Below are 25,871 nucleotides of genomic sequence, written 5' to 3' on the forward strand. Positions count from 1 at the left end.
CATCAGCAGCCAGATCAGGTACTGTCTCTTTTCCTGCTGCTGACATACAGCAGGCATAAAAAGCACAAAGCTGGCATAGCTTCTGATCGTGCACTCTCACATTAGTGAGATACCAACACTATCAACAACAAATATCAAAGAGAGAGCCCATATCTGAGGTGGTTCAGGTCAGTGTTGCTGGATGTTACTTGTGATGTGTAAATGGTCTTGCTGCCAGCTGTGCATTTAAATTAAAGATTCGTATTGCCAGCCTGTGCTGAGGAAGAAGTTAGTGGATGCTTTAATTCTGTTAATCTTTATGATTTGCGGAGTCACTGGGGGGTTTCTCGCTCTTGGCTGAGTTCCTGCAGCCACCTACTTGTGATCATATAAAGTGTCTGAGCTTCTGCACTTGGCAGTAAATGCCTTTCTGAAATGGCTGATTATTTGTTATACTATGTTTATATGTCTTTTGATTTTCCATTGTAAATTAATCCCTACAGTACCTTAGTTGTTCCTTTCCTCCACCATCACCCTGTATACTAGTAACAGTGCAGCATGAGAACTACATGACACGTGCATCACAACAGTATGCTTTTTTTGACTGCCTTTTTGTGGCCTAAGATTGTGCAAACTTGGTGACCGTAAGCTCCTGCTGTGTTTATGCTTGACATCTCTTCAGGGATAGTGCTTTGCAGCAGGGCTGAAGAGCTGACAGAAGCTACAAAAAGCAGAGGGTTAGGTGAGGGGGTGCAACAGGCGAAACAGGACTGAGGAGGGTAGTTTTTTGTGGTAAGATGATGCTATAGAATATAAGGACATGGGACCTGCATCTGGGCTTACTGCATGTGCACTGAGTGAAATGCATCAATACATCTAATACAAGTTTCTTTTTAAAGTGAGTAACATTAGAGTCAATTTAGCAGTGAAGAGCAGCATAGAGACTTGCAGACATATATATATCATTGCCTGTTACTGGGTTTCTTCATTTCAGAGGGACTGTATTTTGTTTTGCAGTAAATAAGCAGTATCTTAGATGCCTACTTTTTCTTTTTCTTTTTCTTTTTTTTTTTTTAATTCTGCTGGATTCTAAGTCCTTTTCCTGGGGCCAGATCTTGCAGTTCTCAACAAGAAACATGTTCTTCTGCCTGTGTCTATGAAGAGAGTGAGCTTGTGTTGAGGCTAGTTAGGAGATAGTATGTGTAGCTTTGGGAAATGCAGTTTCAGGAAGTCCAGATACAGCAAACGTACTTCAGTTTGTCACCAAGGAAGGAGTATTATAATAAGCTCAACTGAAAACCTACAAGGTTTAAAGCTGATCTCCTGTAGAGCCCAACAAAATGAAATACAGCCCGTATCTCTCCTTCTCTCCAAAACAAATAGAAGAAGTAATCCAGCTGTGAAGTCACTGACAGGTTAGAGCTCAGCTTGTGCATGAAAACAGCTGTACAGAAATGGAGGCTGCAGCGAATTCCTTAGCGCGGCCTTCTCTGGCACATTGCTGTCCATTTCATCTCACCCAGCTATTGTGTTATCAGGGCCAAAAAATGTTAAGCCCTAAAAATGCCAAAGTAGGTACCAGCTGTGGAAGGTAAGAGAGGCCAGGCAGGGAGTTCTTTGGGTGGGAAGAAGTTCCCAGTGCTGTGTGTTAGGTAACTGAGTGAGGGGTGCTTTCAGAACTGGGTGGACAAAACCTCTTTGATGAATAATTTGGCAGTGTCGATCCTGCCGTGAGGCATGGGGGTCAGCTAGTTGACTCCTTAGGATCTTTTCCAGCCTTCTTGTTCTTTTTTGCCTTGAGTATACTTTTGTCATCTGTTTGGGTGTATCAGAATGCTTGATTTTTTTCCAGTTTATTTGGGCTACTTAGCAGACAAAAAGGTGGTAATAGCTTCTACCAATACTTACTTTTCTTTTTAAAAAGACACTGCATCTAAGCCAAAGTGCGGACTTTGCTGATATTTCATATCAAAAGAGGGACCTTGCTAGAAGCATCCTTCAGATTATATTCTGGGAGCAAATGTCACTGAACACTTTTTTCGAAGAGCTGCCTTAGCTGCTAAGTTGTTGGGCTTCCTTGTGCTGTCTTGCGTTAAGTGGATGCGGGGGAGATGCGTCTTACTTGCGCCCAGAGGTGTCTGTGCAAGTACTTCCTCTGTATTTCTCACAAATGTGCCTCATGCTGAGGAAGTACCTACAGATACTTGGCTCATAAAGCTGATGTGATTTGGAGTATCTGCTGTGGCATGTTTCCCGTGTGCAGGCATTGTCTCGTGCACAGGTGTGGAGGCTGAAGGGTGGTGTTTGACTGGGTGTGAATGAGTGAGGTTCTTGGGGTGCTGGTGGAGTTTGTCAGTGTAAGTCAGCACAGGACTGGCTCTTCTCAAAGCAGCCATATGTGCATATTTATTTTTCCTAAAAATCTACGTGTAGGCTTTTGGGCAATGTGTAATACTAAATATGACCGTCTCATCACATACCTCGTCTGTATGTGGAATTATGCTTTTTCTGTTAATTTCTGTGGACAGAAATTAATCATACTCAGTTGCTTCTTCTCTTTAGTCATTCAATTGAGGAGCTCCAACCCCCCCATTTTTGTTTAACAAGTTATTAGCTATACAGTTAGATAGTTAATGCTTATAGAGAGCTGTTTAGCTTTTATCTCCTATTTTGTTTTTCAGTTTGTTACTTCCTTTCTTTTCCTTTGTTATTCCTTTCATTGTGTGTTTAGCCTTGAATTCCATTGCATTCCATTCAAATAGGGCACATGCTTTCTTGAACAAATCCTTGACAATGTTTACTGCAGTCTGTTGACAAGAACTGTCTGGTGGATGTTACAAAAATACACTCATCATTAGGTGTGTGTATAACTTTGTTCTTGTTATTAATAATATGAGTATGGTTGTTTTGTGTTTATTTACAGTTTCCCCACTGCTTTCTTGGTGCCTTTTGTGTAGGATTGTTTGTAGTTGCAGGTAAGATTCAGCAAAGGTATTTAAAACTGTATGGCTGCTCAGGGAAAATACTTGCCACTATTCTTGTCTAAGCACAAGTACAATATAATTAAACTATTCACCTTAAAATACAAAGATTTTTTGAAGTTAGTCTTTTGAACAGTGGTGAAATATTTATGTTAAATTGTAGTGGCTACTGGCAACTCAAGTACAGGAAAGAAGCCCAATTATTGTTAGCAATACTTGGGGGCTTGCATTTACTTTGAGATGTTTGGACTTGCATTTTGGGAACAAAGAAACCATTCTTTTTTGCACATAGATATTAGAGTATGTAATTACAAATGTGGTGTCTCTTTGTAATAGTGCATTTAAAGATAATATCCTTGAAAATGCTGGATAAAGCATTATTACTCAAAGTATTATTTTGCTTATATAGTTTGACAGGGACATTTTTAGCTACTTTAGAATGTATTATTTTTATGGTAAAAGGCTGTTGGGAAAACAGATTTATCCAGGCAGTGTATGCAAGGATAGGGGCAAGCTCTTGAAGTTTTTAGTGTTAGCCAGGATGAGGGCTTGGATCTGGAAGTACACTGAAGGTCCTTTTGCATTGCACCTGTTTTGCTGGGGCAGGTTGCTGGTGAAGAAGATAGTGTTATCTAAATGAATTCAAAGTGGAAGAAGCTCGCTTCAAGTTGAAGTTATTTATTAGTGCGTTGGATGACTTGCAGCAGAGTATGGATCAGGCACACTGGAAGTGCACAGTTGGCCCATCATCCCTTTCTGCTGGCCTGGATACCACCGTGCCTCAACCGTGAGGGTTTACTACCTCCTTTCCCCTCTTCTCCTCACAGGCAGCCTGCCCCAGCCGCTTGCTGGTGCAGAAAAAGGTCAGAGCATGGCTGTAGGTGGAAGCTCCCCTCCAGAGCCTTTGGGGAGTCTGGTCTTTGCTGCTGTCTGCCGGGGGTGTAGGGCTCAGGACCCTGCTCCTGTGTGCCTGACCTAGCTCTTGAGTGCCTTAGAGAAACAAAAGGAAAACCTGTTTTGTTGCATTGGAAGAGTGCATAGACCTATAAGTCCTGTTAAAAACACAAACCTTCCTAATCTCCTCCTTGGCGTTGGTGCCAGGGTAGTGTTTTCACTGGTAATAAAAGGTATGCTTTCTTTTATGGATCCCAGAGAGATCAAAAATGCCAAGTACTTGATTAGCTACAAGTTCAATATATTTACAGCTGAGTTGGTGTCTCTTGATGCTGCTATAGCTGCAGCCTCTTCTCCCCCATTTCTCCCACATGCCTCTTTTATTTCAAGGATTTCAATGATAATGTTGGCTCTCATTAAATTCCTGGCAAAACTCCTCCTGGCTTCAGTGGACCAAGGGTTTCTCCCATGATCATCTTCTTCTGTCATTTTCTTCTTGTAGATGTACATGTTGATGTGGCTGCCTTAAGTTTTTTGCTGTTACAGGCCTGGGTGGTGTTTGAGGGATCTTCAATTCCTGTGTGTCACTGTGATGGTCGGGTGGAGTTGGGTACTTGTTTTGAACACCATTTACAGGCGTAAGTAAGGTAATAGCTGTCTGGTCTCAGTAAGTGCCCTTTGACTTTAAAACTTGCTCTTTTTCCAAGTTTGTGAGGATATATAAATGCTTGTTAGTGAGAGGAAAGAGTGGGAGAGAGGTTGAACTGTTGTTAAATAGTGAACTTGTGAAAATGGTGTCAAAAGACACCTACCAACTAATGGATTGTCGGGAATCTTGTGCAGTGAAGTCCTCTGGGGCCATGCTGTTTTCAGGCCACTTGCCTGAAAGCTTGGCTGGTTTTCCAAAGATGAGTCACCTGTGTGACTTACCTAGTTTGGGTTTTGGTACCTAGGAGATGAGTGTTAAGCCTAAATTAGTTCTGTATTTAGAGATGGAGAAGAAACATGCCAATTGGGATGTATTTCCAGCTTCAGTGTCTGGAACAAGCTCAGAACAAACTCTGTAGCAGCACAGTGTCCCCATTTGAGATAGTGCATATATCATAACACACTTGTGAGGTGGGCTGATGCAACCTTATGAAGTCTGACCATGCCAAGTGCAAGGTCCTACATCTGGGTCAGAGCAATCCCAGGCACAGCTACAGGTTGGGCAGAGAAGAGATTCAGAGCAGTCAGTGGAGAAGGACTTGTGGGTGTTGGTTGATGAGAAAACAAACATGAGCCGGCTGCAGTGTGCGCTCGCAGCCCAGAAAGCCAACTGTATCCTGGGCTGCATCAAAAGGAGCGTGACCAGCAGGTCGAAGGAGGTGATCCTGCCCCTCTACTCTGCTCTTGTGAGACCTCACCTGGAGTATTGTGTGCAGTTCTGGTGTCCTCAACATAAAAAGGACATGGAGCTGCTGGAACAAGTCCAGAGGGGGGCCACGAGGATGATCAGGGGACTGGAGCACCTCCCGTATGAAGATAGGCTGAGAAAGTTGGGTCTGTTCAGCCTGGAGAAGAGAAGGCTGCGTGGAGACCTCATAGCAGCCTTCTAGTACCTGAAGGGGGCCTATAGGGATGCTGGGGATGGACTCTTCATGAGGGACTGTAGTGACAGGACAAGGGGTAACGGGTTCAAACTTAAACAGGGGAAGATTAGATTGGATATAAGGAAGAAGTTCTTTACTGTAAGGGTAATGAGGCACTGGAATGGGTTGCCCAAAGAAGCTATGAATGCTCCATCCCTGGTGGTGTTCAAGGCCAGATTGGACAGAGCCTTGGGTGACATGGTTTAGTGTGAGGTGTCCTTGCCCAGGGCAAGAGGTTGGAACTGGATGATCTTAAGGTCCTTTCCAATCCTAACTATTCAATGTTTCTATGATTTGTTGGGTTTGCTTTTTAGTATTGATGAATGGGTGGTTAATTGTGTACTTTTAAATGCTGATAACAGTAATTTTAATCTCTTCATGCTTTAGTGATAGGTCTGTATCACAGTTCTTCAGCAGACTTCAGAAGGTGTTTTGGTTGGGGTAGCAATCACTGGAGAAGTGCTTTTACCAGATATGGTGAGAGTGATAGTGAACAAATACTTTCTGTGAGTATGAATTTCTTGTGGAACTCCAGAAAATGTGTTTCCCTGTTTACCTGCAGTATTTAATTGTTGTAATAGTCTAGTGGATGTATGTTTTGATTAACAGCACTCAGGCTCTGCCAAAAAGTCCTGTTACAGAGAAGTAGCAGGTCCCAAAAACCTCTGGGAAAGCCCTGTGAAGCAGAGAGGAATTGCTTTGGTGGAGGGATACATTACAGAGTGTCATTGCAAGATTCAGCCCCCTTACCTTCTTTCTGTGTGCCTTGCTAGGGAAGGAGGAGGAGGATGGAGCTGGACTCGCTCCTACTTTTGTTGCTCTCTGAGTTCATTTATCTGCAGAGGAAAGATCTGTCCAGGTAGTTCCTGCTTCAACCTGCCCCCTGGGCTGGGCTGGCCTTGCCTGAGGGAGCCAGGAAATAAATGCCTCTGCAGGGAACAGATATAATGGAAACATATAAATGGTCCCTCAATTTAATCTAATAAAATAAGCCCTTTTCTCACAGGGCTAATATATGGCTTCTGGGTTTCTGCCTAGGTTATGTATGCGCAAAGAAGCGGAGAGAGATCAAGTTCGTACATGTTTCTGAAGCTCTGTTTCGGTTTTCTAACACTGAGCTTACTGATTGCTACAAAATTTAATAATCCAAAGTAGAATAGACTAGACTATTTCAGTTAGAAGAGACTTAAAATGATCATCTAGCCCAACTGCATGACCCGTTCAGGGCTGACCAAAAGTTAAAGCATGATATTAAGGGTATTGTCCAAATGACTCTCAAACACCAATAGGCTTGGGGCATTGACCACCTCTGTTCCACTGTTTGACCAAAGGAGTTATGACACTGAAATTTTGTTTTAGTTACAATATATATATTTTTCAACACTTTGTGTATTATTCTTTCCAGGCTGTTCTTATATGGCCTAGGACACCCTAAGTGGTGGGTTTTGGTTTGTTTTTTTTGTACTTGTAATATTGGCAGCTCTCAATAAAACAGCATATTGCCTGTGTGCGGAGCTGCTTAGCAGGGTAAGTCAATGCCCTTGAGTGATCTGCATCTAAATGCAGCTAAAGGCAGGGTCATACATCCGAAAACAGAATGCAAAGAACTAAATAAACTGGCAGACTTTTTCCTCATTTCCTCTTCCTCCTTCTCCACCCTGAAAGGCTGCATTTCGGTCTGTCTCAGAAGCAGGATGAATCCTTTTGCCTTTTCCAGCTGCAGAGTCTGGAGGAGGGTCACAGCAGGCATCACTTTCTCCAAGTATTTTTCTACCTACGAGTTTTCTAGAATGGACTGCAGGTGATATTTGTTTGAAGGAAAAAAAAAATAAATTCGATAGTTAAATAGTTCTGGTAACAAAGTTGGCTTCACACAGAGGAAATGAACAGCGTGCTAATTACAGTGCTGTCTCATGGCAGCTTGCTTCACAGCTGTCAAAAAGAATAGGAAAGCACCTTTGATGTGTGCATAGACATACACAGACATCTTTTGTGGCAGCAGTAAAAGCATCCTCAGAGTTCAGTGGTATTTTTGTTTTCACATGTGTAGTGGATGAGCCTCTGCCAGCAGTGTTTGGAGGGAAGTGCAAGTGGATAGTAACAGTGGGAAAGACTGGTCTGCCAAATGTATTTTGGCAGCTAATGGATTGTGAGTGCAGCTATCCCCATCAGAGTCACATCTGTTTGTGATACTGTCTAGCTGCATTACAAGATCTTTGTTTTAATTAGTTCATATGTATTTGTAAGGATGTAATTATATGTATGCTACGTATGCAACTTATCTAATAATTATATTAATTGTACAATAGAACTCTAAAAAAAGATTTTGCAAATGTAGGGAGGGGTTGATCAAACATAGTATGAGGTTCTTCTTTCTGTCTTATGACTGCATTTCTTTAGCAGCATATGGATCCTGAATGCTTTTGTTGGAGGTATCACTTTACATTCAGACCTGGCATTAAATAGATGTAATTCAGCACCAAAGGAAAACAGTTCTGAAAGGAAGAGACATTAAACACAGGCTAAGCTAGGCTCTGTCACATGGATCTGAAGCCAGGGTGAAGGCTGTAGCTCAAAGGAGAGGGTGAAGGGAAACAGAAGAACTGGTGTATGGCAGAAGAGAAGTTGTCCTGTGAGAAGGCAGGCAGCAGGGTGGCTGGCTTGGGACATGGCTGTGCAGGACAAGTGTTGTGCAAAATATTGGAGGGATGGGAAGGGATGAATTAAGGCATGAACTCCAGCAGTAGTAGGATGCAATTGTGAAAGATTTTCAGGAGGTGAGAAGGGAAGATGACATAACTGCACCAGGGGTGCAGCTGGAGAGGAGTAGATGGGAAGAAAAAAGATCCTTTGAAACTAGAGCAGAAGGCATTTGTGGTGGCCTGAACAGCAAACTGATGCATGTTTAAGTAGTGGTAGCAAGGATGCAGTTGATGGAACTGAGCAACATGAAATGCAAACATCTGAAGACAGGATGGAGATGATGACAGGAGCTTGTCCTTTGAGAAACAACTGTTTCTGATGCCAGGTGTGGTACCCGTGCAGCATCAAAAAAGGTGTAGCATAGTCCCCTGTGAAAGTTACTTTCTCTGTTATCTTTGAATCCTCTCTAGTAATACAGGGTTTAACCCGCTTTTTGGATCACATGGGATTCTCAAAATGAATCACTTAATTGCTTGGCTGCATACAAGCTAGCTGCCGATTTGCCTTCCTTCTGTAAAATCTTTGGTTAAGTTAGCAGTAATTTCTTCTTCTGGAGGGTTGAAAGGAGTGGATTATGAAAAACTTCTATCCTAGGCATATGAGTTTTCCATTCTTTTTTCCTTAACCCATTATAAGACAAGGAGTTATGAAATTCTCCCTCATGCCCTGTACATTATGCAGTCTGATCAGTTCAGGATGTTCCTCTGTCCTTGCTGATTCTAAGTTAACATTTTAAGACAAGGAGCAGTCTACAATTTGAGCTTGATTTCCCTCCCCTCCCTCCCTAGAGTTAGGCTTAAGAAATCAGAAATATTGCTACAGAATTTCTCCCTTGTTTCACATAGTGCGAAGAAAACGCAAAAGCTGGTGGGCTACATGGTCCCTCAGCCTTAGGAGTCCAGAGGGTACAGAGGTGGTTTGGGAGTTGTGGCCCCAAGTGCCTGTGTGGGAGAAATTCTGCTGCACTCCTGTGTACCATGCTGCTGTCAGTTAGGCACGCACCAGAGCAGACTCTGGAATGTGATCAGGGTCTTACCCTGTTTTTACTTCCCCCCAGATAGCCATCCAGACAGAAAGGGCTATTCACAACTAACATAGAAGGATTAAAAACTTAAATATTCTGGATAGAACAGTGCAAAACCCAAAGAGAAATAGGAGAAAACACTTGGCAGTTATAACAAAACTTTAGGCTACTTAAAAAAGGTGCATTGTCAGTTTCTGGGGATGCCAGGCATGTTTTCTCTTGATACTGGACTCCTAATGTTGTTTACATCTATCCTTAAAGGAACAGTCCTACCTAAGGACGATTTTGTCCTTGAAACTAGCCTCTGCCTCTTTACAAGTTCAAAAGACTTGCCTGTATTTAAGAGGAAAACAAATGCAGGATTTACATTGTTACAAGCGACCAGAAAGATGTCCTTGGGGAAGGAAGGTGAAGATGTTATGTTGGGGGGGGGGGGGGGGTGTGTCGGTGCAGCAAGACTCTCACTGCAGTAAAATGTATGTTTGCTGTATAATGAACAGGGAAGAAGCTGCTGGGTGCTTGTCAGGGGCATAACTGCAGTTCTCAACCACTGAAATTTCTGTGCTGCTGAGTTGTGCTTTAGTGTTTACTAGACTTGTTTATGGAGCTGGTGGAGACAGTGCTGTAGTAACTGTTTCGAATAGAAGCAAGGCAGGCGTCCTTTGGAAGTGTGAATGTCTGAGGTACTACTCTTCTGTAGTGTGTTTTCCAGAAAACACCATTTCTGCCAGATGTTTGAGCAATTCTGTCTTACAACAACCGTGGCAGCTGTTAAGGCACAGTGGAGTGCACTGTCCTCCAAGAAAATGCAACTTCATCTAAATTTCCTCTCTCAGACATGTCAGACATTTGTTACTGTTTGCTGCTTCTCAGATCCCTTTCCTGTTCCTTTGTGAAGCTATTGTATGACAGATTTTTCTTGGCTGGTTGCTTTCTATTTACTATAAAGAAGCCCACAGGCAGATATCTGGGAACTAGTATTCTTTGAAACCAGCATAGTCAGTTGTAGAATTATATCAGTGCTTATGTTTTGTAAAATCAATTCTAAGATAATTTCAAGCACTTCTGTTTTGTTTTGTTTTTTTTTTTAACACAGTGTGGTTTTTGAATAGCCATATTCTTGGGTTCACTGACTCACTTTTTCCAATGCATTTCAAATAAAAGGTTATATTTAGGTCAGGATGAAAGGAATTAGTTGAAAGGCATTATTTAAAAGGCATTTTTTAAAATCACCTTTGCTTGTCAGCATAAAACTAGTGTTACTTTCTAAGTGGAAGTAGAAAACTGCAGATTCGTGGTTTGGATCACAGCCTCTGTATAGTATTGTTGAAAAGGTTCTAATAAATTTGCATCTGAAATACATTGGAGGTAAGAAATTTACTGTATGCTTCTGAAAGCCCTTTCATTTTCCAGGGACAGGTGACTATACATGCAAAATTTGACAAAGGTATTTACCTCCCAAAGGATGCTGAGTTTTACTTTGTTTACGATGGATCCCTGAAGAGGCATGTAGTGTTTGCAGAGCGAGTTAGTGACAGTGCTCTTCGGTCTATTGTTCCAGGTGAGTGTTAACTGTTGTTCACATTTTTGCTCTCTTTTCTGTTCCCTACATCCCTGTCAAAGCTGGGCATAATTGGATGGTTTGGTACAACTCTGGTTTATGGCTCTGTAAAGGAGGAAATGCAGGAATTGCAGGATCCAATGGAGGAAATACAGGATCCAGGCTGAATTTGGGTGATGATAGGTGTTCCTGCCCTTCATAGCAATGAACCATGATACCAGCACAGTATCAGGTGTAGACAGTGTTACTGGGCTTGCACAGTTGGGTGTACATTAAAGTGCAGTCTTCAGGGATGGCATAATTTTCAATGTGAATTAATTCTATTCCACAACTGTTTGCCTCCAGGCATCCTAACGCCTCAAAAACAATGTTTTTGTCTGAGCCTTCCCTTGGTGCAGCAGCCAGCCCAGCTTCCAAGGCCCCAGTGGTGGAAGCATACGGTGCTTGGAGCTCTGCTGGAGTTATACACGGTACAGAGGTGTCAGTGAAACTGTTCCAGTGGTGCCTTGATGGAAACAGGGGGATTTGTTTTGCCTCCCAGCTGGCCCTCTGCCTCGGCGTTTTCCCCCTTATGGATGTAACATAAACCTCGGTTGTCGTCTTTATTGTGTGCTTTGTGACTTTTTCATTTGTGTGAGTAGGTGGCTATAGACATGGTGTACCTGTGCAATAGGATCTGCTTGTTATTTTTTCTTGTTTTCCAAAGGGGATTTAGAGTCTGAAAATAACTGCTGAGTATAAAAAGGGAGTTTGCTGCTGTTACATAGTGGCTCCTTTGATCCTGTGAATGATAAATTATTGTCATGGATTACAACTGGAGAAAATTCAATGCTAGGCTTGTTCCAGGACAGCAAAATTTTGTGGGTTTTTTGTTTTTTGTTTTTTTTTTGAAGAGGCCTGAAATGACACTGTTAAATGGTTGCTTCTGAGCTACGAATAAAAACAGGAGGCTGCAAGCAACACTTAATCCTCTGCCTGTTCCCAGCAGACACCATTAACAGATGAAAATAAAGTGTGAGGTTAAAATATAGCCCTGCTGATGTTAGTGTTGTTTCATAGTGGCCAAATTAAACATAAGGGAACGCAGAGCACTTTAAAAACAACTGCAGATGTGGTAAGTACATGCTTCCTTCTGCAGTTGCTAGATTGCATATATACTTGTAGTCGTTCAGGGATATTTTTGGGAATTTAGATTTGCACCCGTAGTATGTCATGATTAGCTCTCCTGTGAGAGTTGCAGTTTGCATTTCTTACATATATGATATCCACCCTCACTTAGATCACAAAGTAGGAGGAAGAATGCACAAGGTGCTTAAGAGGTTTGAGAGACAAACTACCTTGGACTTTGAGGGTCCCAGCTAATAAGTTTGAGAGTTGATACAGCATTTAATCAAGTCGCCAGGAGCATGAATCATGCATTAGTTAAAAGCTTATAGGTTTTGGCCTACATGGAGACACCAAGTAGGTACAAAATGGGTGTTAAATAGATACATTATTCAGAGTTTGTGTTGCAGGCCACTGTGCCACTCTTGTAATGAGTATCTTGTATTTTGTAATTCTTATCCAGGAGTCTTCAGGGTTTTGATTTGTGGGATTTCATATTGATATAGTTACCTCTTCTTTCCATTGTTGTTAAAGAGCCTTCACCTAGAAAGGCTGTTCTTGATTTAAGTGTGTCAGTACAACCGGGAGGACTGGCAATTCAGAGTCTAGTCAAGTCCAAGTTCATCACCAGAAATGGTTGGTGGATGCCCTACAATAAATAGATGTGATTAGAGGAAAGAATGAAATAATGTTGGATAAGTAGTCAGTTCTTAGAGGCAGGGGGGAATGAGGAAAAACTAATATATTTTCTGAACATAGGTATTGTTAGTAAATAATCTGCATTATAATTACAGGTCATGGATGCCAAGAAGCAGTTGTTGTCTCTGCGTTAATGTACACAAGTGGATACTCACCTGTGGTCCTCGGCAGCTGTCCTGTCAATTACAGGGAGAATCTGTCTTGCAAGTTGTCTCGCTTTCTGGTTAATCATGCAGAACATGTCACTGCTGCTAGTCATGAGCTGTTGCTGGATACATTTGGGCTAAGGACAAAAGATTTGCAGTCCCTGGATCATGATTTGATGATGGCTGTTGCTTATGAAGAGTTGCCATCAACCTGGAACGTCCTCGGAAGCTGCTCAGAAGGTGGTAAAGTTTTATTTTCAGTTGGAAAGCTTCTAACAGTGGTTTTGCTCACAGTTCAGAGCAGGGTGTCTCAACCCTAGTGTTTTATTTTGTGGTTAAGATGAAAAATTGTTCAAGTATGAGAGGGGCAGTGAGAGATATCGTTTGTGCCCAGAGGTTTAACAAGGACAATAATGGTTATTGTAACTTAGTCTCTCCAGAAGGTTTTTGTGCCTTGACTCAGTGTAAATGCAGTTCTTTATTTATAAATAGACTCTGCCTTTTCAAGAATAAAGTGCTGTCTGTTTTAAAAAAGCAAGGATTGTAACAGTGAGATATTGCTGCCATGTTTCCAACCAAGTGAGATATTTTAATTACACAGACAAAAAGGAGATGGTCATAAAACAGAAGAATGTGTTACTGTAGGCAGTGATGTACAGAGTTAATACGGTTTTTAGCATGGTTCTGTCAGTCCGTTTATGCTTTAAGACTATAATCATTCTTTGAGGAGAATATCACTAAGCAAGCTTTGTGGTTTTATTTTATTGTAGAGGAAGTGGGATAGAAATATACATGAAACTTTACATTAGGCCATGCTGTTGAAAATTCTGTAACAAAATCAAGTGAAATTTTCCTGGTTTCAGGTTTGACTGCAAACAGAAAACTGTAGTTAGGTTTTGCTGAGTAGTATAATTTTTTTTGCAGACCCACCTGATTTATAGCTGAGGTTGGAAACTCTTAAGCTTGATGGCTTCGTATGTTTTTCATTGAAAATTTGGTACTTTTGGCTGTTTTCCTTTTAGCACTTTAAATTGCTAAAAGCTGGAGGACAGGCAGTTTCCATGTCAGCCAGACTGAAATAGAGATTCATGCAAGCTTCTGGGAAGTAAAAGCACAAGCAGTTAGCCCATTTCTTTGGATGAGGGCTTTTTTCCCTTCTTAAATCTTTCTAATTCTTAATGACAGATAACTTGAAATCTGCTACTGCCTTCTTCAGGAGAAGGATGGGTTTTGTGTGTCTGTTGTAAACAGCTCTTTCAAGAGATGTAAAAACAAATACCATGTCTCATTCAAATATTGGCTAGACAGGAGAGAAAAAAAAAGGCTGTTACTTGTTTCATTTTGATGTGTAGTAAATATTTGTTCATGTTATTCAGCTGCTGGAATGGCTGATGGATCTTAGCAATGAAGATCTTGATTCAAAGTCTGAAGAAATCAGCTATAGTTTTGTTCACAGACTTGGCTAAGCTTTTCATCAAAACCAGCTGAAGCCCAACACAGAAGCATCAGCAGGATAACAATGGTACTGAGAGATGCTTGGGCAAAGCTAGCTGGGTACCTACTTGTTTGAAACATGGCGGAGTTTATGCTGGGTGTGTTGTGGGCTCAGAGATCTGGAGATCAGCTCAGCTGGTACCAGACTGCTATGCAAATAGCAAAATTCTTTTAAGCTTTAGTTATGCTAATTGTTAATTTTCACACGTGCTGCAACATTTGTATGGAAAAGAGTATGTTGCCCTCATGATACTTTTATAGGACTGGTATTTTTATGTTTCTATGTCTTTTCCAGTCTTTGTTCACTTTTAAGATTTAAATATTATACATAAACAAAATTTGAATACAGCAAAAAAGCAGGGATGTGTGCCTCAGTCACTGTACAAAGTCTCTGTGAAGGTTTGAAATGTTATACAAGCATGCCTCATTAGAGATTGTCTCATGGGCACTGTTGCACTGAAGAGGTGACATCTCGCTTCGTACCCCAGTTACTGCTCTTAAATATGAAGCTGTGTTATTTCCTTGTTTCTGAATAAAACAAAACCTAATTTGAATTCCTGGGGGCCTCGTAGCCACAGCGGGGAGCTCTCAGTGCAGTGCAGTCCTGCCTCAGCAGTGCTTACAGGCCACCCTTGTTGAGTGTGGAGCTCCTGGAAGCTTTCTGTACAGCTTGTCCTTCAGCCTAAGGGAAGTCAGTCATTTCCTTTGTCTCTCTCTGCGGTCCAGCTTGGGCTAGGCCTGACATATATTTTAGTATCCTCTAAGCAGTTTGTATAATTTTTTTGGCTCTTGTATCCTTCTCTCTCCTTTCTGAAAATACAGTTTTGATTCTTCTTTCATACAGCTTTATTTGATTCTTCTTTCTACAGCCATATTCTTCTTTCACCTGATTCTGAGAAGCACTGACTCTTGTTGCTTCCTCATGCTGTCCCCATCACTGTGTTTTTGTCCCCAAAGCCAAGAAGTCAAGCATAGTTGAGGGAGCCCTGTGCGTGCAGATGGGGGAGAGGGAAGGACAAGTGGGTGGACCAGGGCAGGAGGGCTTCAGATCTCAGCACAGGTGAGGAGTTGATTAATCATCTTCCACCATGAGGTGACCAAGAGTTGTCCCAGCACTCCATTTCTTCCCCATGTTCTGAAAGATCAAAATGAGTGGGAAAGAGAGAGACTTTATAAGGATTTAGAAAGAAAGTGAGACTTTCTTTCCTTAGCTGCTGTACCTGCAACTCTTTGCCCCGAAGGTCTGCTGGTGTCATGATGTGTGGCCTTTTAGTATTGGTGTTGTGAAAGATGTGGGTGCTATCATCCTTCAGTAGTTAGGACCTCATGTTTGTGAGATTCGGTCAGTTTTCAGAGCTCCTGGGCTATTTGTACTGGAAAAAATTTGCTTGTGAGTGACACATGGCTGGAGAAAATTATTGCATCATCTGGTATTTTGGACCTCATTCATTTTTGTGAGGACTTAGAGACATACGGGTTGGTGGAAAGATAGAAGAATAATTCATTCATAGGAGTTTTTGTATTCAGATTAAGTGTTTGTATTCCCTTTATAAGGTATAAAAAGGATTGGATAGAGAGAGCCTGGATTGTCTAGGGAGCCTTGCAAATTATTCAGGAATTTAGTGCAGTTGAGCAGGTCAGGATTTGTTAACCACATTGTTTAAAGTTCAACAAAAGAAACAGGAAAGCACGAACCTGTCAGTAATCCTCACTTGTAGTGCGTGCCTGTGTGACAGCCATGGCAGAGGCCTCTTACTCACACAAACTGGTTGGATTTTGAGATCACCTGGCCCACAAGCAGTTTGCTGCTAAAGGAAACTGAGGACCTAACAGAGGTGCTATGCTCACACATTTATTTGTTGGTGGGGTTGAAGAAAGGGGACGGAGGGTTAGTGAGGAGGGAGAGGGAGAATCTTATTTTCTTTTTGATTGCACCTTATAAAGGATATTTTCCTTTTGAAAATTGTGTTACCTGATTTATGTTATTAAACTGTATTCAATTAGTATTAAATAATAAGCAAATAACTTGTTAGAGCTGCTTAAAATAAAGAATAATTTTCTTCCAACAGTTTTTCAGTTTACTAAGAAAAAGAAGAAAAATTGAGTGGTTTAATCTGGAAAAGAAAAATGCTTCCACGTAACCTTTCCTCTCTTAGTGCCATCAAGTTAGGGCAGTGTTTTAGGAGCGTCAGCCCCCACTGACCATCAGACATAGGTTTTACATCTGCACTGCCACTTTTTTGTCCTTGACACACTTACTACTTTCCTTGCCTATCAGAGAGGGTGCAGGAGCACTGGAGCCATCTGCCTTACACACAGCAGGCTGAAGGCATCTCTGTTTCTGGTTGTTTTAGGGGCATTGCTGGGAGTGTGAGTGCATGTTGTCTGCGTGATTTAACTATGCTGGTAATCAAACAAGAATAGTTGCTGCTGGCTTTGCCACTATTTAGTTATTTTTAAGAAGAAGAGTGCTTTTTTAGGTTTAAAGTTACCAGTAGAAGCAATAAAATTATGACCTGAATTCGAAAGATTAGTTGTGGATTATAAGGAAGTATCCATACTTGTTTAATTCCCTTTCATGAAGAAGGAGAATTTCCATTTTATTTCATAAATGCTTCATAACTGTTTTCTAGGATTGGGTCTTGTGGCATGAACTGAAGTACCCAACCTTGCTGCTTTATAGTCTCCCTTTAGGCAACACTCTTAACATTTTCTGTGTCATTTTTGACTTTGCTGCCCTCTCCCTGCCCTTTTCTTTGTAAATCCTGGTACTGTTTCCACTTGGTGTTAAACACATTCCTGCTAAGCTGCACCAGCTCAAACCTGGCTGATGCATGTTGTATTTTTGATCTAAATTGAATACTGTCTCTGTCTTTTCTCAGTTGGAATTTTAGATTTTTTTTCCTGCAGAAGCAAAGGGAGATGGTGGCAAAGTCTGTGTTCTCTTTCATGGAATTAGGAAAACACTGGGAACAGCAGCTAAGTATTTCTAGTTATTGTAAGATTTGTGAGGAGAGGTAATATTTTTTTGGTCAGACAGTTCAGGAGGTTAGAGAAACAGACAAATCTTTGGCCCTGTAGGAGTTTCCTGCTTTGGAAACTGCATGGGACAGAGGAAAAGCAGTAAAGTCAAGTTAAACTTCACCTGACAGTGTAGATGGTAGCACCATCCACAGTCTTTACCACATGGAGCTAGTGGATGGGAGGCTTCTGAAGCCTTTCTGATGCTAAAACTGCTGCAAGACTCCTTACAGTCCACCCTTGAGATGGAGCTTAACCTTCCCCCATTTCCTCCTCTTCTCAAGCAGCATTGATGCCAGCCTCTGGGTGTTGATAAAGGTCTGATGAATAGGGGAACTAATTAAAGAAAAGGGGGATGTGCCAGATATGAAGTGGAAAAGAGAGATGTCAGTACAGCCGTGCCCTCCGACGGGCTGTTATGTACCTGACTTTGTGCATCACAGCCACTGTCTATTCACAAAACCACTTGTGTGTGTTTCTGCAGCAGTGAGGTGCACTGAAGACGGCTTTATAAACAATCTCATACCTAATGGAAGACTGAAAAAATGAATAGCAGTGCATGAAAATATGAAGCTAGGGAAAACTGGAATTTGTCAGCCAGTTTTGATGTCTCCCTTGCTTTTCAAGTCAGTAGTCTTGTGGTTTTTAGTCTCCTTCCAGGAAATGAATGAGATTCATAGCCCAGAAAGGGCTTAGTCATTTCTGTCAGAGAGAAATATTTGTTTATTGTTTTGGACACAGGAAAGGATTCAGGTGCAAGGAAGAACAAAAGGATTTATTTAATGTTTAAAACAGACTGTGTTCGGCTTAGCTCTGTGTAAGTCAGAGTGTTTGGGCTGGAAAATCAGGATGCGATGCAAAACAATGTCCTGATAGCACGTGTCTTTTACAGCACCACTTGCCTTGCAGTTTCTGACCCCGTATGAATCAGACATCTTTCAGGTCTTAGGAACTGTCATTTTTTTTATCTTGATGGAAATAGTGTTTTATACTATTTAAATATGAATATGTTGAAGAAGCCTTATGTTTTCCTTTTTCCATATCTTCTTTCTGTTTGCCCCTGAATGCAGTTGAATTAATGTTTTTTCACATTTTTTAAATTCTTGATGGTTTTCTTTCTGTTTTTTTTTTTTTCCCTTGTTTTCCAATCCATTGTGCCACATTTGAAATCTACCTTGAGGGAAGGGGGAACAAAAGTGAAAAGTGTGGGAAAATGCCATTTGTTCTATCATGGTGAAAAGCTCTAAGAGGAGGTTGGTAGACTGAAAATTGTTTTTAAAAGTGTTCAAAATAAGTTGTTTCAGAATGTTAGCTTTCTTTTTACTGCAAATATTTTCTTTTTAGGGTGTCTATTTGAAAGTTTAATAGCAGTCATCATGTTTTTGGGTTTTGTTTTTTTTTTTTTTTTTTATGTTGCATAGTTTGGGTGGAAGGGGTCCCTAGAGGTGGCTTGGTCCTGCCCTCCACTGTCTTTGAAGTTGGATCAATTTTGAGCACCTGCAAGGATGGACAGTTTGTAACCTATGTGGGTGACCTGTCCCAGTGTTCAACCAGACCTGCAGTGAAAAATACTTTTCTTCTATTGAAAGAGCATATTTACTTTTACATTTACCCTTTCCAATTTACAATTTGTAGTTCAGATTTTAGTGTCATGAAGTTACTAGTAATTGCTTTATGCCATCAACTTCTGCTCAATCCTGGGCAAGCCAGGTGGGAGTAGTAAAAGGAGAGTAGTCCAGCAAACACAGTCTGTAGAGGTGGAGGATAGGGAGGAATGTGAGTTGCTTTCTAACAAAGTACATCAGGGGTGAAAACAGCTGGGGGAGCTTCCTAGTGGTTCTGCTGCCAGGTGCATTCAAGCTAGCTATGAACAAATTTAGCTTAAGCTTACATGGAGGTTGTTAGGTCAGGCAGGCAGAACTTTGTTACTAGAACATTCAGGGTGAGATAATAGAAATTATTGTTGTAGATGGTGTTCAAGACCACAAAGATTAATTGCTGTTTACTAGTTATTTTTAGAACTAGGTTCTTTTGTAACAGACTTACTTATACTGCACTGTTTTTAAGATTTAGCCACCAGAAGAGCAACTTCATTTGCTGCATTGCCTGAGCAGAGAGAAAGCTATCCTTCTTGCTAAGGGCTCCCTTGCTGCTGAGTGGAAAAGTCCTGATCTTGCCTGCCCCAGAGCAAGTTTATCTGGCTTTTTTACAGTGTTACAATGTACATTGAAACCCAGTGGCCCCAGTTTTTAATCAGAGAATGGAGTTCAGATGAAAGTTTGTCTTTTTGTTTCTGCTTTTTTAATCTGAGGGTTGGGGTTTTGCATGTGTTTTAATTAGATGGATTTACGTGCTGGCTGATTATTAACACTGTATATAGAAAAATGGGTGTAGTTGGAAGCATCGCAAGAAAGTACTTGGATGTCTAAAGGGGGACTTCAAGCAGAATTTAAGTACTCCAGACTAAGGAGCAATTTTGAAAGCTCATTTTTTTGTGAGCATTTTAACCTGGAAATGCATAATGTTTGTTCAACGCCTATGTTTTGGACATGGATATTTCCTGGACATCTAAACTTGAACTTCTGGGTGTACACATAAACATGCCAGACAAGCGAGTGCTGGTGCCTGATGTCTGGTGATGCTCTGCCAGGGTCCTAACTGGTGGCATAGCCTTGAGTTTGCTAGAGTCCTTGTTGGGGAGACTTTCTTAAGTGTAGAAATAGCACTGGGATTAGTGCAAAGCACATATGATGCTATCGATCTCTGGGGAAGAAAAATAGAAACAGAAAGGGAAGACACTGGCACACGTTTTTACTGTATCTGAATAGTTAGGGCATTCTCGAAGCAAGTGAGACACACACAGGCTCCCCGCATTTTTATTATCCTGCTTCCATATTCCTTATATGCTGACTCTACCCAACCACTCACTCACTGTGTGGGTTCTGTTCTTGTGAAACTGCATCTGGTGTACTGCATACAGCTCTAGGATTCCCAGCACAAGAAAGGCATGGACCTTTTGCAGCAGGTCCAGGGGAGGGTCACAGAAATTATCAGTGGGCTATGACGTTTCTCCTATGAGACTGGAGAAGAGAAGGCACTGGGGAGACCTCATTGCAGCCTTTCAATATATAAAGGAGGCTTGTAAGAAAGATGGAGACAGACGTTTAGCAGGGCCTGTAACAGCAGAACAAGGGGCAACAGTTTTAAACTGGAAGAGGCTATATTTAGATAGAATACAAGGAAAGAATTTTTTATGATGCGGGTGGTGGGAGACTGAAACAGGTTGCCCAGAGAAATTGTGGATGTGTCATTACTGAAAGTGTTCAAAGTCATGTTGATGGAGCTTTGGGCAAGCTGATCTAGTGAAGGACGTCACTGCCCATGGCAGGGGGGATGGACTAGGTGATCTTTAAAGGTTCCTTCTGACCCAAGTAATTCTATGGTTCTATGTTCCTGTTTAGCAAAGCAGTTCTACAAATGCTTGAGTTGGATTCAGTGGACATGAAGGTTGTATGTGCTTGAAAACTTTGAAGTGTATATGCCATTTCACTTGGTAGATATGTAAGCACTATAATTCATATTAATGTTGGTAACTAAAATGCAGCAATGATTGCTGCCTCCAGAGACCGAAACTAGAAATATTTTGCAGACCTTTGAGGGAAAAAAACATAGTTCACTGCTTTCCTCTATGGCCTAGGATCCTGCAGCAGATCCTGTGTCCAACTGGACACATTTTTGCCTAGAATCTGAAATGGGGAGACAAAGAAGAAAATCTATTGCCCAGGAGGATAAGTATTGCATGGACATGCTAATGCACTAGATCACATTTTGGCTAGCCACAAGTAAGAGGAAAGTCTGAAGACTTTATTTTATAAAGTAATGTTATGACATTTTACATGTGTGTTCTAGAAATACTTAGGTACATACTGTAAATATGTTTAGTGATATTCTGGTATAAAGAATTCCACCTGCATCTTATTAATGTGTCTGCATCTGTTAGAAGGGCAGTGAAACAGGTTTCAGATGCTACATGCAGGTTTGCTGGCTGTTATGGTGTTGGAGTCTTGTGTTCTGAAGCTCTGTTTTACTCTGATGTCTGGAATTTATTTCATTTATTGAAGGAAGCTTGACCTGGTTTTCCTGGATTTGATGCTGTTGAAAGTTTTGATTCCACTTGAAGTGGAAAGGTAGAAGTCTGGATGGGCTGCCACTAAATACTCAGAGCAAAACCCCATCACCAGTGGAGATTATGCATTAATTTTCCTTGTGAAGTGATAGAGCAAGTTGTAAGGTTCCTTGTCATTCTGGCTTTATGAGATGAGAGAGCTAGTTTTTTTAATACTACGACATTTCAAGTCCAGTGTTTTCAAAGGAGAATAATGATTTTCCCCCACTAAAGACAACATTCCAAAAGGTCCAGCTTTAGGGAAGGCAACTCTCCTGTTAAGATGTCCAGAGAGAACATACTCAGCTAAGATGTGACAAGCAGCCTTCTGCTATGCAAAAGGAAGCTGTGAAAGGAAAGGAAAGATGTGGGTCTTATTCCTGTTTTAGATGGGACAAGAAGCAGCAAGCTTATATTGGGAAAGGGTGAGCTAAGTTTGGCATTTGAAATCTTTGCAACTGAAAGGATAAAATTATCCCTTGTGTAGATTGCCTGTGGAGGTTGTGAACTCCTCTTGTATGCGGAAGGTTTTTAGGACAGATGAGACAAACATCTGTCAGGAGCTATTCAAGTTGAACCAATTGTGTGTTAAGGCAAGGAGTGGATGAGAGACCTCCTGAGGACTCTTCAAGGTTTCTTTGTTGTTTTTTTTTTTTTATGATTCTATAAAATAAATATTCCTGACACTTTCAGGATAAAAGTGAATAAGACTGAGTAAGAGTCAGCCATGAGCCACTGTATTTGTGTGTGACTACATGATACCTTTGCTCAGTGCATAAGTGTTTCTGAAAAACTTTTGTATTAACTTTTGGCTATGTAACTGCTTTCTCTGCTGTGGGATTGCTTTCCATCAGACAGTTTTATCTTGTAAATATTGATGCAGAGAGGAAATCTGACAGCAATTTACTATTGATTTTAACTGTATTTACACAAACGAGTGTATGTACCCATGTATGCTTCAGGTGCTTTGCTTTTCCTTTGCCACTGGAGAGCATAATTTTTAATAATGTGTTCTGAACTGGTTGGGTAGCAGGGAAGAAAGAGTGTGTTCAATCAGGATGATAAATTTCACTGGAAACTAATAGATTCCAGCCAGTTGTTCTAAGAGCTATAGAGTAACTGCCCTTAAGTACTTGACCTTTGTGAATGTACCCTTATATTTAACCTCATACCAAAATGTCAGTGTAAGGAACAGGTTAAGTGGCTCTTGGTCTTAATTTTATTTATTGCCTTTAAATTGCAGAGGCTTTGTGTTTGAGAATATATGTAGACAGATAAACCCATCTTTGAATAAAAGCCAAGGAAGGGCTTGGGTAGAGAATCAGCATCTAGTGACTAACTTATCATTGTGTACTCATTTATTTTAAGCTTCATCCTGTTGAGCTGGATGATTATGTGCTAAAAAGTGAAGAGGAAGAACTGGCAGCTGAGGTCACCTTTCTGAAAAGAGACACACAAGAATTATCCTGTATATTTTGCCCACATGATTGTCAGCTGATGGCTTGCTATACTGCTAAGGGTCTCTTGCAGTGATGCCTTGAAAAATCATCCCCTGCCTCCTTTATTTTATTTTTTTTTTTAATTTTGGTACTTTGTTGATGATGATGAAGCAGCGGGAAAATTGCCTGTTAACTATCTTCTGAAATATATTGGGATATCTATTGTGCTGAATGTTGTACTACATGCAAGGAAAGAGAGAAATGCTGACATTATCTAATTCAAACTGTTTTCTGCATATGGGCCAATCCCAAGCACAAATACAGGCTGGGCTGAGACTGGGTTGAGAGCAGCCCTGTGAAGGACTTCGGGGTGTTGGCTGATGGAAGCTCAACATGACCCAGCAGTGTGTGCTCACAGCCCAGAAAGCCACCGTACGCTGGGCTGCATCAAAAGGAGCATGACCAGCAGGTCAAGGGAGGGGATCCTGCCCCTCTACTCTGCTCTCGTGAGACCCCACCTGCAGTTCTGCATCCAGGTCTGGGGCTGCCAACACAAGAGGGACCTGCTTGAGTAAGTCCAGAGGAGAGCTACAAATAAGATCAGAGGGACGGAGCACCTCTCCTATGAAGACAGGTTGAGAGTTGGGCTTGTTCAGCCTGGAGAAGAGAAGGCTCAGGGGAGACTTTAGAGCAGACTTTCCAGTATGTAAAGGGACCCTACAGGACATCTGGAGAGGGACTTTTTACTTTTTTTTTTTTGTAAGTATAGGACAAGGGGTAATGACTTGAAACAGAAAGAGGGTAGATTTAGATTACATATTAGGAGGAAATTCTTCACTGTAAGGGTGGTGAGATGCAGGAACATGTTGCCCAGAGAAGTTTTGACTGCCCCATCCCTGGAATTGTTCAAGGCCAGGTTGGATAGGCCTTTGAGAAACCTGGTTGAGTAGGTGGTGTCCCTGTCTGAGGTATGTTTGAACTAGGTGATCTTTGAGGTTCCTTCCAACACAAACTATTCTATGATTCTGTGATTCTTTGATGAAATTATATGGCATTTGGATATCGTAGTCTAGCTCCATAGGTGGCATTTAACTCTGCTGATTTCATTGAAAGATGTATTCTGCCAAAGTACTTTGGTAGGTCTGAGCCTGAGCTGTGATATTTCTGCAGATGATAACAAGTGGTTTTTTTTGATGCTTCCTAGCCAAGAAAATGCTGGAATTTGTTACACATGATTTTGTTTGTTTATTGTGTTTTCTCAGAGCCTAAACATAAAGAAACTCTTCTCCACCTTGTGATGAAATTGGGCTTGGTTAAGCTTTCCCAGTTCTTAGCAGCCCAGCCTGGAGGGTTGTCAGCGTTAGCATTACCTAGTGATGATGGAGCAACACCATTAGATTTGGCTTTACAAAATGGACATTCCGAACTTGTAAAGGTCTTCACAAAGTAAGTATAATGGTTTGCAGCTTCCTCTGAACAACTCTTATCAGTTAAGTGATGTTGGGGAGTACTGGTGTTATTGAGAGTTGATTATTTTGTGTTGGTTTCTGTTGCTTTTTGCCTTCAGTACAATTTTAAGTGGTAAACTATTTGCAACTGAAGGAAGTTTATGTTTTGCATCCTCCATTACATTTGCAAGTCAATTAATAGTCAGTTATGTGACAGAGGACCAGCTGCACCATCAGGTACCTTTCCCAGCACTGTTGCAGCTGAATCCTGACACATTACCAAAAAGTAAGGACACCCATTAAAACACATATGGACAAATATTTATTTTTATAAATATATAAACATACCCACAGCACCTGACTTTCACAGAAATTCAGCATCCTTTGTGACCTGTGTAAAGCTCAGGTATGGATGGATAAGGGATGGATGGATATCTTACCCATATGGATGGCTAGGCTGCAGCAAAGCCAGTGCTGCAGCTAAGACTATTTTGCCAGAGAGCTGCCACACTGATAAATGACTTGAAGTAATTTCTGGAACATTTAAGTTGTCTGGAGTTTCCTATATATGGACCTGAGGAGCTGCGTGGGGTATATGTGTGTATATGTGTCCTGGGGTATGAAATGTTCAGCATCAGTTGCCCCTTCTCACTCTTGGCTTTTATTTGCAAATAGAAATAAACAAGAATTGGGTTACATTTTTATTTGGTATGTGGCTCTTTTGGTTCTGGCTCCATGCAGCTTATACTTTATGTGAGACTTAACCTGTACTTCAGTTTGAAAAAAACCCTTTGAACACTGGTACAGTACGTTATGTTCTTGTATGTTATCCTAATGAATGTCTCATTCATTGTAACATCCAAACAGTGCTGTGCTCTCTTGAGATACTTTCTGTCCTTCACAGTTGTGGGATAAAAAAACTTCTAGCTGCCAATTGTGTCCTACTGCTATATATGGCAAGGTTAACAGGAAAAGGTACTATTGCTAATTTAGGAGAAATAGGTGCTGTCAAGATTTGCTTTTGTGGCTTATTTTACTAATGAGTAGCCATCTAGTGCTGACAATTATTCCCTGCTGATGGCTAGAAGGAGCTGTGTGTTCTTAGGCCTGAATAGAGTAACTGGTAAGTATTGTTTGCCCAGCTGTGTTTTTGGTGGATGTTTCAGATTTTCTGCCTCTGTTTTTTTGCAGCGGGTACATTGAGATCCTGTTGGGCTGTGTCAAAGGCGAGCCAGAACCTCACTGCGGCTGTGCTTTCATTCTACCTGTGCGCAGAGCATCTGCTTTGGTTTAAATTGTATGTTGTTCCAGTTTCCAGGGCAGTCACTCGCTTGACATTTCAAGAGCGGAGATCAGTGAGGGTGCTTGTGTGTGGTTTATTCATTCATCAGGAGCTCTGACACTGACATTTAGCCACACTACACAGCACTTGCTGGAGTCGGACATTAAGCTCTACAGAAAATACTTCTGGGACAGACCTCTACTTTTCCAGGTAAATACCTGTGTAGCTCAGGGGATTGTCCAGAGATTTTATTCAGTAATTTCCAACTATAGACTCTTTAGGCTGGATTTGTTTTTCTTG

General features: G+C 41.3%; 1 protein-coding gene across 1 annotated transcript in view; it reads left to right on the forward strand.

The window, feature by feature from the left end:
* Positions 1-25,871, forward strand: part of ARHGEF28 (Rho guanine nucleotide exchange factor 28) — a 126,076-nt gene that overhangs the window by 17,825 nt on the left and 82,380 nt on the right. Inside the window, exons 3-6 of the mRNA XM_065661401.1 lie at positions 10,626-10,773; positions 12,672-12,962; positions 24,104-24,287; positions 25,601-25,781. Coding sequence (XP_065517473.1) covers positions 10,626-10,773; positions 12,672-12,962; positions 24,104-24,287; positions 25,601-25,781 — 804 coding nt within the window. The remainder of the gene's footprint in view (positions 1-10,625; positions 10,774-12,671; positions 12,963-24,103; positions 24,288-25,600; positions 25,782-25,871) is intronic.

Source organism: Lathamus discolor, chromosome Z, assembly GCF_037157495.1.
Source record: "Lathamus discolor isolate bLatDis1 chromosome Z, bLatDis1.hap1, whole genome shotgun sequence".
Classification (NCBI taxonomy): Eukaryota; Metazoa; Chordata; class Aves; order Psittaciformes; family Psittacidae; genus Lathamus; species Lathamus discolor.